The sequence below is a fragment of the Manacus candei genome, unplaced genomic scaffold (assembly GCF_025592945.1).
Source record: "Manacus candei isolate 608988 ecotype Guabito, Panama unplaced genomic scaffold, ASM2559294v1 h1tg000011l, whole genome shotgun sequence".
Lineage (NCBI taxonomy): Eukaryota > Metazoa > Chordata > Aves > Passeriformes > Pipridae > Manacus > Manacus candei.
This window is the reverse complement of record NW_026138059.1, coordinates 21,799,476-21,820,358: the sequence shown is the minus strand read 5'-3', so window position 1 is coordinate 21,820,358 and position 20,883 is coordinate 21,799,476. Positions and strand designations below refer to the sequence as shown.

General features: G+C 37.8%; 1 protein-coding gene across 5 annotated transcripts in view; it reads right to left on the bottom strand.

The window, feature by feature from the left end:
- Positions 1-9,934: 9,934 nt before the first annotated feature.
- SENP6 (SUMO specific peptidase 6) overlaps positions 9,935-20,883 on the bottom strand; it is a 72,235-nt gene continuing 61,286 nt past the window's right edge. For all 5 annotated transcript variants that reach the window (XM_051778023.1, XM_051778021.1, XM_051778022.1 and 2 more), the window contains 5 exons: positions 18,607-18,710; positions 16,473-16,561; positions 14,669-14,737; positions 14,390-14,540; positions 9,935-12,527 (listed from right to left, as the gene is read on the bottom strand). In XM_051778023.1, coding sequence (XP_051633983.1) covers positions 12,327-12,527; positions 14,390-14,540; positions 14,669-14,737; positions 16,473-16,561; positions 18,607-18,710 — 614 coding nt within the window. In that variant the 3' untranslated portion in view covers positions 9,935-12,326. The remainder of the gene's footprint in view (positions 12,528-14,389; positions 14,541-14,668; positions 14,738-16,472; positions 16,562-18,606; positions 18,711-20,883) is intronic.

Genomic DNA, 20,883 nt, shown 5'->3' with positions numbered 1-20,883 from the left:
AACGTGCACATGCACTTCTGCTGTAGCCCTGCTGCAGAGAACTGACAGTATTCCAGATATCCAAGGTGTCTGTGTTCAGTCATTTATTGAAATTGAATATTTTGATATGAATCCAGGTTGTTAGGGATTATAGCAAACAGCTTCTATCATTAAAGTTGTCGTATATTTTTTAAAAATATATTTTAATTGTATGAGCCACTGTATTTTGTCAGACTTAGTTTTGCAAGGATGAGCAGTTAAAGAACCCCAGGTGACTTCTCAGAAAACCCTGAGAAGATATCATGTATGTTTCAATTTCAAAGAATATCATATAATGTCTTGGATATTTAAATTTCAATGAACTTAAATTCTTATGCATAATTCAGTGGATCAAAATTCAGACCATTCAGTATAAGTAAAAAAAGGTAAAGGTCTTCACACTTGCGTGACTAGAAATTTCACTCCTGAGATGGTTGTTCTCAAGTGCTTAGTATAATTTCTCTTCCTACACTTTATTATGAAAAATTAAATGCAAAAATCAGGTTTGACATTGACTACAAGCCTTTTCTGAATGCATCTCTCCACACGGAAAGCTTATTGTTTTTGAATCATGTTGGTATTAGCTACAGCAGTTTTACACAGCCCATGTAATGGGTAAAGTTCTGCCTGTAAGAATGTCCATGGGCACTAAAGACACAGCCAATGAGTTAATGAGGCCAGAAGTTCATTTACTTTACATGCTTTGTTGACATACTCAAGTGTATATGAATGTGATGTAATTACACTGTATCCGTGTAATGTGGTCATGTTAAATACTTCATGGCTTGCCAGCATCAACTCTTGGAGTTTCCTAACTGTATTTTAGTTTAGCACTTCGATACTTCCTAAAATGATTTTATATTTTTGCAAATAATTTCTGAAAAAAAAAACTAAACCTAAATTCACTGGTGTTAGAACTGTTTTAGAATTACCCATGCAGAGTTTGCAAATGTGGCTATTGTAGCTGCCAGCACAATTTATCTGTTATTTCTCTGGATAAAGAATAGCTTGCTCATATGTTCGCAAAAGAACATTTCTAACTGGCTCAAGGTTTAGCAGCTTATGTTTAGAGACAGAAAAAGAACAAGAAAATTTGCTGGGATTTTAGCAGTGGTAGATGACGTTCCTTTCAGGATCAACCTTTGGTTTCTTTCTGAGCAGGCTTACTCTAGATAAGCACCATTCATTTCCTTATCATGTAAATTATTTACTGGAAAATTGGTGTGTAAGTCTCACTTTATCTGCTTCCTTTCACTTAGTGTTATGTGCACATACACAATTCTCTGATTTTGACAGTAGTGAAATGATCCTTTTTTTCCTCTCTTTCCAGTACAGTTTACATGAACACCTACTTTGACTACACCTAATTTTTTTAATATTCCAACTTTTCCACAGGCCTTCTGTATTTCAAGAGCTTCATACAAGTTGCAAAAAAAAAAATTAGACATTATGTTTTAAGGTAAAAGCTAATTTTTAAAGTCTTCCTGTTTCATTTCAGTTGGTGAGTAGTTTCTTCTTTGACCACTTGTTAGTTAAGGAAGGTTGATGGTTTTGCATTTTCAGCCCTACCAATGTTTGACTGTTTCTGAAGCTCTGTTTTTTTTGACTGGGACTAAGTCTCTTGGACTGGCCCTGTTTTTCAATTTCCTCTCCTTAAGGATAATTCAATTAAGCAAATAGATTATTTTGAGTTGTGGGTAGCTCCAGAGAACTAAGCTTGCATAAAAAAAAGCATGAAAGGAGGTAAGGGGAATCCCTGACTTGTGAACTCGTAATCCTTCTGACTGAAGTCCACTGCTTTTTGCTTTACTTTTGTGAGCAGATTCATTCCATAAACACAAATGGTGAGGACAGGAAAATGAGATTACAGTACCCCAGGGTAGCTGGAAGATATTCCTGGAGTCATCCCAGTATTTGAAGACAGATGGATTCCATTCCTGGTACAACACGCCCCATGTCTCTGGGGAAAGACTTTTCTTCTGTTTCTGCTGCAGCTTCTCTCTGACAAAGATATCATGGGCCCACTCACACATATTTAAAAGTAGAATGGGCCTCAGTGGTTTAGATATTTCATCTGGAGAGGGAGGAGCTCTAGTGTAGGAATGAGAACCCAGTAAAAGCCACACAGATAACACACAATCCTAATTACCATAGAGCTGCGTTTTTTTAATTTTTGCTTCTTGCTCCCACTCCCCCTCAGTGCACTCTGTGGTCACCTATATGGATTTCCTTTTTGGTGATGAACAGCAGTTGCCAGTAAAATAACCACAGGCTCATCTGAAAAACAGAAATAGCCTGCAGTAAATAGGTAACCTGTAGATGTCAGGCATAGGGCTGTCCTTCCTTCATGGAGCAGAGGCTACTCACTGGCAATTAAATGAACTTCAGTATGGATTCGCTTGATCATGGCACTGAGAGTTTCTCATACTTTTTAGCAAAGTGGAGGCTTTTTTTGAGGAATTCTGTGAGGTTTATTAATTTGTAAATCTTTTTGTAAAGGCCACTACTCATCTACTGTGTTCCTAAACAATTGTGTCCTGTAAAACATAGTGTGAGGACTTTCCTTCCATCCCATTTCAGACATTTCATTTTAGGCATTTTTAGTTTTAGTTTTTGAGCCAGTCTTGAGAAAGAAAAGTTTAAGAGGAGTAAGTGATCCCCTTGAAATTCTAACACACCTTTGGGCAGGGACCAGAGGAAGTCTGGCAATAATTTAATTCACAAAATATGGGGGTCCAGCTGTAGCTCTCCTACTCTTCACATTGATCTAAGAAGCAAGAAAAAAATATACAAGCAACATGCTGCTAGGCTGAAAAGGAATATTTCTAAGGCAGGAATGAAATTCTGCAAAGCTCTTGCAGGCACTTCCCTTCTGTCTAGCCTTCACATGTCACTGTGGGATTATTATACAGAACAGAGAGAGTTTAATTTACATTGCCTGTAGAATAAATCCACTCTCAAAGATGTAAACTCTGTTGTTGATGCACTTGAACGCTACCAAAAGCACACACAGACTAAACTTGCCTCCCTGTACCCTTTCCATATGTATACTAGCTAGATTATCTTGAACCTCACCTGGGTGCTTTCCTGCTGGTGAGCAGCCCTTGAGCTGGGTTTTACACCTACACTTAGATTCCACTGCCAGCTCTTCAGCCCTAAGACTTTTAGTACAGGATAAGGCAATCCTCACTGAGAAATTAAACACCCACTGTAGCATGATGTTCTCTCCTGGCCCAGAGAGTGTCAAATTGTCCAGTTCTGACTCAGTTACTAAATCTGCTAATAATGTGCATCACCTATCTGTTCACAAACTGTTCTTGGAATTGCAAGAATACTCAAATTACTCTAGAAAAATAGCAGGTAAGAAAAACTGCTGTATTTTTCTTTCAGTTGCTTATAATACCTTCACTAAGCTTCAGCTGCTCAGTTTAAAATTTTCCAAATTAGATATTTGCTGCAAATTGAATGGTAGCTAAAATGGTTCTACTCACATTGTTAAAGAACAGTAACACTAATTAATCTTTGCAAGAAAGTTGCCTGCAGATGTGTAGCATAGATTTAAATTTGGCAAGCAAGTTGTGTTTTATGCCAGAGATGTGCCTTTTGCCCATAGTCTTGCAATGCAACAAGTTTAGCAAAGCTGTGAACTTGTGATGAGTGTTAGCTGTGGGTGGCTTTGACCCCTGTATCTTCATTCTCAGAACAGCACACCTGGAACTGCAGCACTCCTGTTGCTGTGCTGCCCAGGATTTCCTTTGCAACACCATTGCACCAGACAGGTTTGTCACACCAAGTACAGGAACTGAGAGCAAACTCACAGAATCACAGTGTGGTTGATATTGAAGGGGACCTCAGGAGGTCATCTGGTCTGACCCCCTGCTCAAGCAGGGATCCCTAGAGCCAGCTGCCCAGGACCATATCCAGACAGCCTTTGAATATCTCTGAGGATGGAAATTCCACAGCCTCTCAGGGCAACTCACGCTGGTGCTCAGTCACCCTCACAGTAAGAAAGTGTTTCCTGATGCTCAGAGAGAACCTCCTGTATTTCAGTTTGCGCCACTGCCTTTGGTCCTGTCACTGGCCACCACTGAAGAGCCTGGCTCCATCTTGTTTATGTCCTCTCTTCAGGTATTGATACATGTTGATGAGATTCCAACCTGACCCTTCTGTTCCCCAGGCTGAACACTCCCAGCTCTGTAAGCCTATTCTCATAGGAGGAATGCTCCAGTCACTTAATCACCTTTTGTGGCCCTTCACTGGACTCTCCCTAGTATGACCATATCCCTCTCGTACTGGAGAGCCCAGACCAAGATACAATACTCCATGTGTGGCCTTAACAGTGCTGAGTAGAGGGGAACCTCCCTCGATGTGCTGGTGACTCTTCCCAGTGCAGTCCAGGATACTCAGTGCTTTCTTTGCAGCAAGGGCACATTGCCAGTTGATATTCAACTCTGTGTCCACCAGGACCCCCAGGTCCTTTTCTGCAAAACTGTTTACCAACAGTAAATAATTAGTAAATAATTAAAATAATTAGGCCTGCAGAATGACCTTGTACCTGCAGTTGTTCCCCACTAGGGGCTGGACTTCGAGCTTCCCTTTGGAGGTTCCTATCAGCCCATATCTCCAGTCCCTCTGGACCCCTCTAGCAGCACAGCCCTTCAGTGTATCAGCCACTCTTCCCAGATTTGTATCACCTGCAAACTTGCTGAGGGGACCCTCTGTCCCATCATCCAGATTGTTAATGAAGGTGTTGAACAGTAGTGCCAGTATTCACCCCTGGGATGCACTGCTGGTTATAGGCCTCCAACTGGACCTTGTACCATGGATCACCACCCTCTGGGCCCAGATGTTCAGCCTTTACTCAATACGTCTGCTCATCCAGCCCATACATCCTCAGCCTCTCTGCTGATGAAGTTGGCAACACAGGGTCGTGGAGGAAAAAGACAGCAGCAGCCATTTTTCTGGAGTGCAGACTGAAGAACTGAGCTTAGAGACATGGTAAAAGATTGACAGACATAGAGCCAAGGGGGACTGGGAGAAGAACCAGTGCAGAAAGGATTTCACCAGGGGTTTGGAATGAGGGAAAACAGCAAGGGGCAAGTGGTGCTTGAGCAAAATCTGTAACAACCACCAGAACAAGTTCTCCTCTCGGATGTTTTCCTCTAGGTAAGCTAGAAAATTACAACATACTATGACTGTTTATGGAGTAACAAAAATGAGAATTGTGGCATTAGTTCTACAAGTGACCATCATACACTGACAATGGAAGTCAGAAAAGCCAAAATGTGCAAAACGCAAAACAGTGTATGAACTGAGACAAACACAAGCACTAGAAAGGTAGAAAACATTCAAATATTGTTAAGTTGTACAAGGAGCCTTAATTTAGTCCACTTGCATGTACAGACTTCTGTGTGATCACATGTAGTGTTTTCTCCAGACACCACTTCTCTCAATGAATGGTAAATCAGTGTTCAGGGAACTTAAAACTTCACAGTAAAGACAACTATGAGCCATATTATTCCTGTTGTTCCGTGAGAAGATAATGAAAAAAAATCATCTTTGTGAAACCATCCAAATATTGGTTTTCAGATATGAACACATGACCCATTGCTACAGGAAAATTATCCAATATTCAGCAAGTTACTTAATAGCTATGTTCGTATATTCAGATACCCAACTTTAGATGCTTAGGGTAAGATTTACCAGAGTTTGTAAACCCATGGAAATCAAATGACAGCTCTATGTAAGTACTGTAGAAAGCACTCCAATGTGTAAAGAACAGAGCAAAAACTGGAAAACAGAATTAAACAGTCACTTCAATTCTGGTTTCTGATAATCTCAGGTCAGTAAAATGTCTAGGCAAACAGTTCTCCTAACTACAAAATCGGTTTCTCTCAAGTAGCTAAATAAACAGCAAGCATCTTTTTAAGCTAACTTTTCAATGCTCACAAGTGAGAGTAGCTGGAGTGTGAATTTCAGCAGTTTAGAGTAGCTTAACTTAGTTAAACTACAACACTTTTAATCTCCTTCCCTGAGCTTCAGCACTCAACTTGCAAAATGGAGATAATCAAGCAACTCTGACTGCAGACAGAGTAAGAGCAAAGCCAAGTTCACCCTGTCTAGCTTCTAACTGGCCTGAAAAAATTTAGCATCTGAATAAAGGTACTTGAATTCAACATTGTCCCTAGGAAAAGGGAACCTCCATTGACTCTGAGAACTAACTTACTTGCTTTTCACAGACAACCAAGACACAGGAATGCAATTTAGATACTCAAATCAGGCTGACTATACTGCATCCAAATTCAGTAACCATGTGTGACAGACTAACAGAGTAGAATGAAAATCTCACAAAAATGAATGTACAATAAGGTGTAGAGACAAACGAGCTAATAAATTCTTTCAGAGACCACTCCTTTGCAAAACAAAGGCCTGGTTTAGGCCTGGCTTCTGGGGGGCGAGAGGGGAGAACTCTATGACTTTTTAATTAAATACCATATCATAAGCTGTCCATAAAAACACATCCAATACGTTACTACATACATTTGTTTAAAAACGTCTTCTTGATTCTGGAACCTTAATAATCATTTACAGTGCAAATTTTGTTTGAAGTCTAGAAGTTTCAGTGGTCTTTTGGATGGGAGGAAGCTGTGCAACTTCTCATGGCCTTTTATTGCCCTTTTGTAACACAGACAGATCTTATTACAATATTGTTTACAAAGCAGTTTAAGTTTCAGAACTGAGGAACATTTAAGTAAGAAACATATTCCATTTGTTTGCATTCCAGTACAACTTATGTCCTATTTCTGTGAGAAATGTGTCATGCTTTTAATAGTGCTCTTTTGGGGTTAGCCTGTCTGATTTTCTTGTATTACAGAACTGACACACTATCTGGCATATTACTCAATATATTACATAGTGTGAAGTAAATTTCCAGGTCTGAAGTTATGAAGTTCTCTAGAATTAAAATAATTACTCTATTTTCAGTCTGCTACATAAACAGTGCATTTATCAAGGCCAGGTTGGACAGGGCTCTGAGCAACCTGGTCTTTTGGGAGGTGTCCCTGCCCACAGCAAGGGGGTTGGAACGAAGTGATCTTTAAGGTCCCTTCCAACCCAAACAATTCTGTGATCCTAGATCTTTGAATCATAGAGCTTTAAATTCCCAACCAAGTATTCCCTGAGAGTTCCTATAATTAATGTCATAGGTTTGCTCCAATATACAGTAATATCCCCATCCAGGCTACCACTGCACTTCTTACATACATGTAAAGATATGGGAAACACAATGTTAGTTTTCCAGAATTCCAGTTAGGAAGGACAAGCCTGATGTAAACAGGCAGTGTCACAGAGCTTGATTTAAAAACTGATTTAAAAACTGTTACATCTAGAGGACTTTGGGGGCAGAGGTTTGCGTAAGAGTTTGCAAACTACTGCTGTGAGACAGCATCAGAATATTTAGTTGTATTTAGTACATTTAGTTGACATCACTATATATGTAAAATTAAACTAAGTTCATAAACTCAGAAATATTTTTTAAAAAGATAGTTTTGTGTAAATAGTTAATAAATTTCCATAAGGTGAACCACTAGGGAAATCTAACATGTTTTAATTTCTGGGTTAAAGACCAGAGTCTAAACAGACTCTTCACACAGGAAACGCAGGCTGGTTGGAGCACAGTGCTCTTCCCCTAAGTGTACTCCTCACAGCTTATGGGGGAACAAATACTCAGCTGAATCAAACTAGTCTGCCTCCCATTAACCTTATCCAGTCAGCTTGCAGTAAAAGAGAATCTGGTCCTGAAGATGGAATTTGTAACTATCTTCTAAAACTGTGACACTGCACAAATAGACACAGTTACTACGTGGATTTGACTATTCTATTAAAATAAACCATAAACTTATAAAGTACAGTCAGCCTCATTCTGTGGTTGTTTTTCTCATATAGAAGAATCTTTTATTTAAAAATTAATAGTTTTTGTTTCTCCCACTCCTGAATTACTTTATCTGATGTTTGTTTTGGGTAAAGTCATACCCCAAAGAACTCTAGAGAGAGTTAGATAATTAATAAGCACTAACTACTAATAAATAAGGAGGGATGAAAAAGAAAAAAAAACCAACCAAAAAACAAACCAGATATGGCAGGTTTCTGTCTCATTTACTAGAATCTGAATACTTTGAAATCCAGATAACCTTTTGTTCACATATATTCATGTGTGAATGTAGCTCATGTATATTTTTAAGCATTATGCATCACAAATAGCACTGCTTACTCTTCTCCTGGGACATCAACCATGAGCCTCAACAACAACAACAACAAAAAAAGGAAAAAATAAGATCTAGCAAAGACATAGCCTAACTGTTTAAACCTAGGTTGCAGGTAGCCATTACTCTCATAACTGAATAAGGAATCCCTAAGGTATGGTGTACATTGCCCAGTTTCCTTTTGTAACCACAGGATTGCAAGAGTCCGTGCACAAATTTGTTAAAAGCAAGCAAAATCAAGTCTGTCAGAAAATTACAACAGACCACAACAGAGAGGACAGTCACCTTCCAGATTACATCCTCCCTTAACCAGACTGGAGCCTACAAAACAGACATCTTTCACTGCATCTTTGAGCAGGCATGATTAAGCAGAAAAGATTTTGTTTAAAAGTATGGTGGTGAAAGATAAGTAAAACAGCTGTTACCTCTCCTCTTACTGTTTCAAAGCTGTGGTTTTTAACATCAGCTCCCCTTTGGTTTCCAGAAGTAGATGAGAAGAGTCAAAAGACTTGGGGAGAAGTACCTTTGTGAACCCAAGTCACTGCACAGAGGTGCTTTATGGGCACTGTGTATGCAACATTGAAGAAAGACTGTTACAAGAAGTGCCATACCAAAATAAAAATAAAATCTTTTACCCAGACTCCTGCAGCTCTCCTCATTATGGGCCCAAGAATCAGGACTGCAAAGCACAAGCACCTTTATAGCTACTTCTGTTCCAATGCTAAAACACGAGCATCACGTTATCAACGTAAAGCTTTAACCAGTGACTGAAATGACATTCTATTTAAAAATCTGAGGGGAAAAATTACAGTGGGTTGCAAAACTAAGGAAACTGCTGCAGTTTGTTTATAAGAGAAGACTAGTACTTCACTCCAGTTTCCAGAGGTACTATGTTAATGGGAATTAAAAATCATACATGGTCTGCTTAACTCATTTGCTATGAAAGACATTAAAAAAAAAAAATCAACAGCACAGTTTCCTTATCTTAGTGTAAAGCTTTCTTGATTTTTCACTCTTTCTTTACTGAATGTTTTGGAAGTTAGATTCTTCCAAGACAAGAATGTAAGTGCAACCTCAAAAATTGACAACACAGTTCTTCTGTTTGAAGTCTCTGGTCTTTAAAGAGTGTGCTCAGTCTCTCAAGCAGGAAAAAAAGAACTGTCACAAGGGACTACTTAGATGTCTCTTCTGCTTTTGCAGCTATCCTGCAAATGTGCACCAGAAGTACATGCATTTTTAAAGCTAAGTAATCTAAAACTTTAGTCAGAATTCCTAACTGTTATTCTACCCAACATGAAAAATGATACAAACAGATACATTTAATTAGGTGGCCATCTGATACCTTACACTGCAAAATGCAGTCAGGCTACTTTTAAAGCATTTGTAATCCTAAATCTTCTGAAAGAATATACAACATATAGTTTCCACAGAGTGTATGTGTTGTCATATAACTATTAAATAAACATATCTAGTCCCCACCCCACTAACTTCCACTCAGTAATTTGATTCAGAAAACCACTGGTAAAACTTGTTGAATTGCAAAACACTGCAGCATTGCCGACCACTATGTTAAGAACACTTATCAAGCACATGCAGTAGTGAGCTTGTTAAACCAAGCCAGAAAGGCTTTAAATAACTCATACTTAATTCTGTAGGTTTTTTTTCTATTAATGTCACATTTTATTAAAAAAATAAGTTTCCTATATTTAACATGTATAGTAGCTTGCTGTGACTGAAGATCTTGAGACCTTTAACATTAAATGACAGTAAATCCAGCACTTTCTTCACAGCTTTGAAAAAGGGGAAGAAGAAAGGATGAAGGGAAGGACAGGAAAGAGGAAGGAACAGGAGGAAGCACCAGGCCATTCCTAGCAAGAGAACCAAATAGTTCTACAGCATCAAAATATGAACCTGCATCACAAACGTTAGAAAAAGGAAAACTATTATAATTGACCAAATGTAGAGATATTCCATATAATTAGAACATAACATTGGGAAAGACTAGACTGGGAAGGAATACATTCTATTTGCAACTGTCTCTCCTCTATTTCCAAGAAATTATTTTCCTTCCTTCTCTACAAGCCATTGCTGATTTACTCGCAGTTGTATAAACTACTATTCCAATATGTCAGTGGCTGAAGCCAGACACACAAGACACTGCAGTTCCACAACCTGGAACTATTTTATCCCTGATTTTCCCCAACAATGGCAAGAATACTGGGTGAGTTTGAAGGAGGAAACAACTTGGAGATGTGCACGTTACATATTTAATTTGTAGTCCAGAAGATTGCCCCCAAATACTTTGAACAAAAAACCTGCACAGCAGTCACCTCTCACATAAAACATATATGTGGTGCTTACATATTCTCCGTGGGGCCCAGGGTTTATGAGGAGAGAAAGGGGGGAACAAACAACTCCCCTAAATCCCACGGGTTACCTGTGCAAAAGATTAGCAGCTCGTGGTTGTATTGCTCCAAGTGCAACCACTCTGCCTTGGTGAGAGAACCCTCTGCCAACAGAGGGTGTCACAGAGAGTCCTCTGTGCAGGAATGCCCTGGAAGTAACATCACTAGCAGCCATGTTTTCAGGGTTTAGCAAGAATGAAAACTCACGGAGACCATGAAGTACTCGGTTAGACTTGGTGTTGTATACAAAAATAAATCTCGAGGGACAGAGTTCAGCTAATGAACTCTCTGCTGCTTCTCTTTGGGAGAATCAAATGGTAAATGGCATTCCCAGTAGAAAAATCAGGAGAGTAAATACTATCTGCAAGGAGGGACAGAAAATCCCTCTCTACCCCAAACAAATTCCTTCCTGGGAAGAGACACTTTCTGGTTACCTTCAAAGATATCTATATTAGTAGAAAACTGGAGATAACATACCCTTCTCCATGAACTTTCTCTTTCTTTCCTCACTTGAATGCCAAAGCCTTTCTAGAATACAGATAAAAGGCTATGTTTGCAGTTTAAGCAATGATGGCATTTGAGATTGTTGTAAAATCAAAATAAACTGGAAATATCCAAACAAATCCCAACATTAGTTGGATGCTACCTAAAGCCAAGAACAAACAAGCAAGCAATGAACACTGGCATTTTGGTTTTTTGCGTGGATATTACAAAAAATAGTAATCATACACTTTTTTTCTTTTTAAATGTTCATTACTTAGATAAAGCACGTATGAATGTAACATTCAGAATTGTAACATAGAAAATGTAATATGGGCAATCTGCTATTCCAAGTACACTTACCAAAATACAATTTTATAATGAAGAAAGTCTCAAAATACACCTGTACAACAACTGGGATCCACAAAATATGATTTAATAGAATCACTCAAGATCACTTCATTGAAACCACTTTTATAATACTGTTTAAAGAGTCACCTCTGGTCAAAGAGCATTCTCTCCCTTTTCCTAGCCCATCCCACTAAAGCAAGAGTTGAATTGTAATTGCAATGCATATCTTTTAAAACCCTAAATCTGAAGCAGTCCTATGAACTATGACACTGCCTACACTTAGATAGGGGGAGGATGGGAATCACCCTTTGAGGCCATGGTACATTGAAACACTTACCCATATTATTGTCTGTAGCGCAAGCAGAATAATCTTGTAAAGGGCAATTAAATAGGGTCAAAATATGAATTAATTATCTCACTACCAAATCATTCCCTATGTGTTACTTAAGCCTGTAACATTACAACGTTACTGAAAAAGAAAAAGGTAACCATTTTATCCTATATTTTCTTTATTTGCTTTATGTTTAGAATTTGCTATTTAACTTCTATTAACAGAAATACATATAACAAAAGCTCCCTATCAAGTGGAAAAAAAGTAATTACAAATGCTGAAAAAGTTGGCCTCATTAACATATGTACAGACTCACTTACTTAATACACATCTTTGTGGGAATTAAACCATTTTATGACACACATTTATACAGGCATTAAACATTCCCAAGTAATTTTGAGCAGAGAATATGCCAAATCTTTAGTCTGGGCAGACAAAAATGTAGATTTCAGTTTTGATTGTGGAACTAACATGCAACATTCAGTCTGAGCTGCTGTTGGTAAGTTGTTCTGTCTTTTCCTGCAAAATTGAACTTGGATCTCTTTGTCCCTTCTTTTCCTTGTTCTGCTGTTCCTGGAGCTTCAGGATTAGTTTTCGTATTTCTTCTCTTTTTGTTTTCATTCTTGGGCGTGGAAACCAGTCTGTTAAGTTCATTGGTAGCTCAAAACTCAAAATGGGGTTCTGAAAAAGAAAGGTCATTTGGATATTAAGTAAGGAGTTACAACCGAAAAGACTGAAGAAAACTACAGTGAGTAAAAGTTCCAAGCTTCATTCCATCAGAATGAAACAAAATTTCTACAATTTCTGTGTTTTGTACATGCACAATTATGGTAAAAGTCAATCAAGCTTCAGTATGTTACAGAGTAACGTTCATCCACATCACAGTTCTGATTTTAAGAAGGCCCGAACAATCTACTCTTTTTGCTACATCTTTTAGACAAAGCATTTGACTGCATAAATGTGTAAAACTGACCTAATAATAAAAAAAGGGACAGAAAATTACCGTAAAGATATAAGACATTTTTTAAGAATGACTAACATAAAAATCTAGAGCTGATTAGGAATCCATTAATAAACATTCCTGTTCTTATAAGTAACCCTTAGGACCACGATCAACTAGGAAAGCCAGTTTTAAACTTCACCCTAAAAAACAAAGCCCCCCGGCTACTACCAGTGTTTTTTATACTTACATTCTGTTGTCTTGCTAGAGATCATTCATTCAAAGAATTACAAGAATATACTCTGAGACATTATCTATGCCCCTCCAGTGATACTGTACAACAACTCCCCTCTAATGAAACGACAGTTTGTGGAATATTGTTTTCTCTCAAACAAACTCCTCCTTTTGTTTATTCCAGTTTACATCATTAACGGGGTTATTTCAGGGTGAATTACATTCATCGCTGAGGTACCACGAGCGAGGTTGCTTGTGAAGAACACCGGTGACCCTGCCCAGGAAGGTGTCGGTGCCGGACACTGCACTGGCTCTCCGTGCCGGGCTGCAGCGCCTGCCCGGCCCCGCTCAGTGGCCCCGCGGCGGCCCCTGGTGGCCACTGCCCGGACCCCCCACACCGCCCCAGGGAAATGCGGGCCACACACTGGGCAGGGCCCGATGTAGTTCAGCAATCAGTTTGCAAGAAGGAATGGGCTGAGATCATTGAAACTTGGCGGCTTCTCACACTCCTGGTATACAAAACAGGAAGCACCTGGCTACAAGTTCTATGCTCTCATGTATTCACTGGTAAAAGCAAAAGCTTTTGTCTTCCATTAGCATGAATGCACTCTGCTCTCGAGTAAAGTAGGAATGAGGGGAGGGTTGAGGAATGAAGAAGCAGCTGCCAGCTTTCCCAGGGCAGAGGTAGCTACTGTAGAATTAAGGAACAAAAGCACCGTGGATTCTAAAGAGAGTTAGTGTCCCGTGCAGGCAACGTTTCACTTGACCATCATTTCTCCTCCCAACCAAGACCAGAAGGTGCCAGTACCTCCACTTAAGAAAGGAGTTTGTAACTTGAAGACCAAGTCAGCTGAAGTAACTGTTCAACCAATTCCTTCAATGGAAACAAGATTTGGCATTTTACTGTAACAATTCACTTGCATGTCTTCCTGCAAGTTAATAAAACAAACAAAACAAAAACCCCCTACCTGTGCCACATTACTGAATTTGTTAGTCACAGTTCTTAGGGAGAAGAGAACAAGCTTTTTGTACTGCATTTTTAGTTTAGATTTTGAACTCAAGTTCTTACTTGAGTAATTTTAAAGGGTACACACCAAAAGAACACAAAGGTAGAGTCTAAATGTATTTTGTACGATTCCCTCCAAAAATTCCATGGCTTATGATTTCTCATATGTATGTACAATCGAAGAGGATAATTAGTTTATTTTCCAAGAAGTTATTATGTATGTTATATATAAATTTGTTTATAATGCATAATCTCACAAATAGGTATAAGACCTAAACTAGAAGCTTTTCATAATTGCAATCATTTTCATAGCTTATATTTGATTGCTGCAGGAAACAGAAATAGATACACAAACATACATACCTCAAAAAAACTCTCCACATACTGCAGTATGTACACTCCACAATCACTGAAGTTGTTCTGTTGTGGCACTTTTGGGTTGGAACCTTTCATGACATCTTTGGAAAAGCTTCTTTTACTGCCTTTCCTGACTTCCCATTCCACCTCTAAATATCTATGATAAAAGAGCATGCAAATGAAAACCCATTTTGTTTTTATTCCTTGAAAAATTCTGAAAAAAAAACCCCAAACAAACAACCAAACCAAACTAAAAAAGCCCCCAACACCAGATATGAAACTTACTCCCTTAGTGTTTTCACAACGTTTGACCGCGAAGGGCCTCTCAGTGAGTCCATAAGTAAAATGCAGGGCCTAAGAGAGAATACAATTTTTAAGTACACAGTATTTTACAGCAGCCTGAAAAACACAACAGTACACAGAAAGGGTTTGTGAGGTGACCTTAACAAAACTATTGTTAAGGTCACGTCACAAAAACTACAAAGTTCTGCCAGCACTGCTGTAACCCCCTAACTGGGATAGCTAAATAGCAAGTTACCTTTATATTTATCCATATACTAAGTACACTTAGGAATGCACTTAAAAATATAGTACTATCAGACCAAAATAGTTGCTTATAACACCCTCAGGTGATTCTATGATGTGTATTTTGAGGGGTAAATAAATGCAGATTACTCTTCATGAATCTCTGCTTTTTTTCTAACAGTACCAGATACACATTTTAATAAGGTATCCTTTAAAGAAGTTTCAAACTAGTAAATTCAGACAAAATATTTGCATGCATTTATGTATAGATGTGTTTGCATTTATAAACTAATTTACATGTATGCAATTTTTTAAGCATAACCACATAATCGCCTCAATGTTTTCTTGTACTTGTTTTAATTTCTGATAAAAGAAAGCTATTATTTATATAGGTAATGCTCTTTAAAAAAGCATAATCTAGTACTTTGAAGGATACAGAGGTGACAGCTTTTTCAGGGTAATTTTCTATTTCATAGAGAAGTAATTTTAAAATATGCTAATAGTAAAGTATTTAAGTGCTCTTAATGACTTGATACTTAAGTGTCAAAGATGTTATGAAATTTCCCATGTGGATTAAAATACTGTCTCCTGGAAAGCATTATGTATAAATAATCTGTCATTAAAATGGGACAAATTTAGCCAAGCTATAATCAGAAACTCATAAATATTCTTAAAACTCACAAGACAGAGGGACTTTTACTCCTTTATGAAAATGTATTGCCACATATTTCATATCATCAGTAAATTTACAATTTTATTCTGCATCATAAGAGTGTAATTGTGAAAGTCTTCACCTTTCTACTAAACATTATATTCAAAAAGAAGGAAAATATAAAAATGAAAAAATGATGAAAACATACAAAGGAAACTGTCAAGACAGGAAAACTAGTAAGAGTATTTCTGGACTTGGAATAAGGCATTTCTGTCACACCAAAATGCAAACAACTGCAGTCAATGTTTACTAAGAAATTATTTCTGGGTTTTATATAGGAAAAAAAGTTTTCAAATCCAAAACATATAAAAAATGAAACAAAAAAGTGTGGAACACTCTTATTAAAAAAAACAAACTAAGAACAGAGAGAGACAACAAAGAGGAACAGTGAAAACACATTTACATAAGGGGGCAGTTAAAATTATTCCCATTTTCTTTTACTAATTTGAGTAGTGGCAAAAGTTTTCTTTAGTATTACTTTCATTTCAAGACATTAATCTGCTTTTTAATAGAGGACACATTTGAACATGCTTCCACACATTCCTTCTGTAGGAATACAAGTGCAAGATATCAAAGAACAGCCTTATTGGAAGAAAAAAAATCTTTGCTTGCCTGAAGCAGCGCACAAACTTAACAGAAACCCAAAAAGCTATTATTTCACTACTAGTTTCATTCAATACATTTTCTGCTCACTGAAGCTGATAGTACAAAGTATAAAATTGTCTCTCAAACACTAAGAGCACGCTGATTAAAAGTGTAGGAAGACTCAGGTATGAGAATTTCCCACAATTACTGTCCTTTATATTTCATAAACTTTTATAAAATTCCCATTTTATCTCTTTTAATACTTACTGTTTGCAGATAGTTGGCTTCAGGTACCATTGTCCCATTTCTGAATTACAGTTATCATCTACAAGGCCACCATCATCACTACTGTCTTCCTACAGAAGCAAGATGGTTACAGGTGTTTAAAAGTTACTATTGTTTTTTTCAAACAGATGCAAAAGGAATTACTGCTACACTCAACCATTTTCATTCAAGACCAATAACCTAAGTTTAATAAAGAAATGGTAGCTTTAATCTGAAATGACTGACTGTTTAAAAAGTTTGCCAACTTTTAGTCACATGATTTCTCAAATCCATGCTGGAATGGCACGGATTGAATGGTGCTATTTATTTGAGGCCTGCTGAAACTAGAAAAAAACTGCAGCTGGTATTTTCAAAACACTGCTGCCTTGAAAGAGGTTCATCTCCATTATTTGGTTATAATCTAAATTATCGATACTTTTCTTGCTAATGAATACTAGAAACTTGCTTGGTGGTTTCACATATGTTATCTTCTAGGTGAAATGAGACAAAAATCTGCAACAAATTCACACCTAAAACTCTATTTTTGCTCCAGAATGCAACAACTTGATTCTTAGGGCAAGGAAGATTAAATCACCATGATACTGTATATTATGGGTTGTAAAAACAGTCATGCCACAAACCTGGAAATGTCTTCTGACCTTTTGATTTGACTGTTATGAAACATTTTTATGAACAAACCCACCAAGTTATTCTATCTAAAAGTATCCCAGTGATCCACAGTTTCTTACCATTCTATTGAGTTCAATGTTACTACCACAGATAATTGTGTTATGGGGAAAGAGATGCTTTCAAAAATTGGGAACCCCTGTCTCAGCATAATTTGTGAGAATTTTTGTGAGAGTTGTGTACACTTCACAATGATCCTGTGACTGATATCCTCAAGCTATGCCATGAACATTATCATATTAGAAACTGCTGCCTAGTTCCTAATACACTTGTTTCTGTTGCAGCCTCAACTCCTTTTTTTAGTAGATGCAAAGGCAGGTGCACTCCGCATCACAGTCTATGATTTCTATACTTGCTTTGTGCATTTTAGAGGATATCAGTGACAGCTTCAGCCTAAATTCTAAGCTACACTGCAGACAAGGAACTTGGAATCTGCTCCTCCTCTCAAGGAACACAGTTGGTCACGTGCTTGCTGCCCTGCCTTCATGCCATGTACTTTATTCTCCATCTTCTGGGAACTCTAACTCCTACAAAATAGACAGTCAGGCACTTCCATCAGGCAAAACTCAGAATGTCTGCATGAGTGGCACAACAGGAGAGGTGGGCTGAGTCCGTTTGAAACGCACAGTTATGGTTCAACATAAACTGGAGCTTTTGTATGTGTGTACACAGATACTATTTGGAAGTCATTACAGATAGCTGCAGACTCTGAAAAATAATAGTTTGTTCTGGACTCAAAGGTGAAAACCTGAAATCATACACCTGGAACACGAACAGGAAGCCAATTAAGAAGAGCAAATGTGTAACTTCTAGCTTGTTCACGTTGATCTTACACTGCAGAAGCAACAGGGTCATGGAATAATGCCCTCATACCCAGTACTGAGTCAATAAAGGACATTTTGATGATCAGTTTTTCCACAGCTCTAAAATCTAAATGTTTTCCAATTTGAACAAGAAAGGTACTTGATTATATATTCAGTCTGTGCAAATTTGATTAGGAGAAGCACCAATGAAACAAAACAGCAGAGTAGCACATACTTATAAATGTGGCTGTTTATGTCCAGGAAATGCAACTGAAAGAAGAGTAACTTGCTCTTGGGTTTGGTAAATAAAACACGGGGGTGGGGGAGATGAAAGACAGAAACATATTAACTTTCAGAGTTTCCACTAAAATCACTGTGTAATATTGTCACTATGCCAAAAACTCACAAAATTAAATGCAGGTTCAGTACAGCAGTTCTCTTAAACAGCTAAACTAACAAATGTATAATCCTCTCTGTCAGCTGATCTGCAAATTTTTGTGGGTAACCAGTCCTTTGGATTTGACACTTACAAAGATAACTAGCTTTAGACAATGCACATTCACAATGTGTATACTGCTTTTAAGCTGTCCATTCAAAATACAACACAATAGTTCACATTTCCTAAATAAAACTGCTAAATTCTTTACCTGGTTATCTTGGTCTTCAGAAAAATCTATAAGATCATCTTCATTTAGTTTACTGCCATCAGCTGAGTCTTCACTATAGTTTAGTCTGATTTTGTGTAATCCATCTGTATCAATCACAGACAGTAGGATATTTAAACATCAAAAACCCGACGTCATCTCTGAAGACCAAACACATTTTAAATACCTCAGATGTCCTCAGGATTGCTCACAGTAACTGTGATACAGCTAACATATAATAATTTAATCATGGAAATGAACAAAAGTGAAAAGCTTCTTCTAATTAGCATAACAGAAAATATATCTTATTCTGTGAAATGTCTAAAAAAATCTGAGACCCCTAGACTAAAACCCACCATGAAATTGCCCCATAGTTCCATGAACAGTATAAACTGGTACTGCCACCAAAAGGGGCACTCTGATTTACTCTCTAAAATATCTATTTATTCCTAACCCTAGCTGGTTCCTTCCATGACACCAAATACATTCACACACAGTGGACCAGACTGAGAAAGAGCCACAGGCTTATGATTTTTTAATTGGAAACACTTCCTTGATCACTATGCAGTTAATCAAGACTTGTGGTGGTAAAAGCAAAAATGCAGCTTGGGAACACACTGCTAGGGAGAGGACAGAATGAAGGATCAGCTCTCCTGGGAGCAGCAGCTTAGAAATATTTCTGAAACTTCACTGCTACATAAAAAGAATATCTGTAAATTCACTGTCTACCCCCTCTATATATCTAGTCATTTAGGAAACAGCATCAGAAGAAATAAAGAATCATGAATGTTATAGCTATACCTGTGCAAGAGGCAGATACAGATAGCTACAGGCTCACTAGTCTTACTATACCACCATACAAGACTCCAGAACAGATTTCGAGGAGAAAGAATAGTAAACTGTGGAAATAAGTAACTCGTACCAGCAGAACCCAAAAGCATCCCAGAAAAGGGCTATGTAATATATCTAAACAATCACAACAATAAAGGCATTGCTTATGGTGTCACTGAAGGACATACTACCTATTAAAGAAAATCAGGATTTCTGTAAGAACAGTAAATAGGGCAATGAACTAGCTAATAGAGAAGACAGAGAACACCTGCATTTGAGAATATTTTCAACAGAGAATCTGAAGTACCACTTTGGAAAGAGGTCAGCAGAGGAGTTCCACAGGGACAAACTTGAGAATTAGTCTTACTCAGTGCCTTTGAAAAGACCTTAGCACAAGAAGTGGGTCATATACTAATGTAACTTATTGTTGACAGATTTCTAAAAAATAAAAATTGGTATTGAGAAGAATCACATCTCATTCAAAAACTGAGCAATAAAAAGAGGATTAGTTAAGTAATAAATATAGATACATTTTGGATGATTTCTTCAAAGCTATTTAGGTATGAACTCCTACTGATTCACAGGTTCAACACCAGGATTTAGTTTGAGATGCAGACATCTCAGTTTAGGGTCCCATATATAGCTAGCACCTAGGATCTCACAATGTTGAAAGTAATCCATAATTAGAGCACAGATCTACTCAACTAAACAGCTACTCTATATCTACTTTAGGATGAGAAGAGCAGGTCTCTTGGTTTCACTGACCCTATCGAAGTGGTACCTGTTATCTTTTGAGATATCCCTGGATATCCAGGACATATGTATGGATTTGGCACAGTAATCATCCACACCCTTCTGGAGCAACAATCAAAGACTGGTCAGAAAAACCAAGGCAGAATGCCCATCTTCCATCTGGTTGAAACGGAAGATTAAATACATAGCACATCTAAATTTAGCAGCCTAAACATATCCTTAGGGTCAATCTTACCCTTAAACCAGGACTATGACCAGTAAGAACATCTGCATTAAGGAAAGGGTGCATCATATGCAATAGTTGAGCAAGAGAGTCTGAGCATTTAAGTTAGAAACAGAATGACCATCAGCTGCCAATACAGTGCAGCCATAAAAAACCCCCAAGAAATGTAATCCTAGCAAAAATCTGTCATAAAGCATATTCCAATTAATTACAGACAAGTACCAGTAGCAGCATCCAAGACATGAGACTACATCATACAGCAGCAATATCATAAACAGTAACAATGACACATAAAATGAAAAATCAGTTCAAACAAGAACAGATCTATGCGCACCCCCAGTACCCCTCCAAGACCTCCTAGAAAAAAGTGACAACGTTATCACAAATGAATAAATTTAGATTAGACAGTAATAGGAGATCCACAAAGATAGTGAAGTTGTAATGGCCTGCAGTACAGAGATTAAACCACGTGA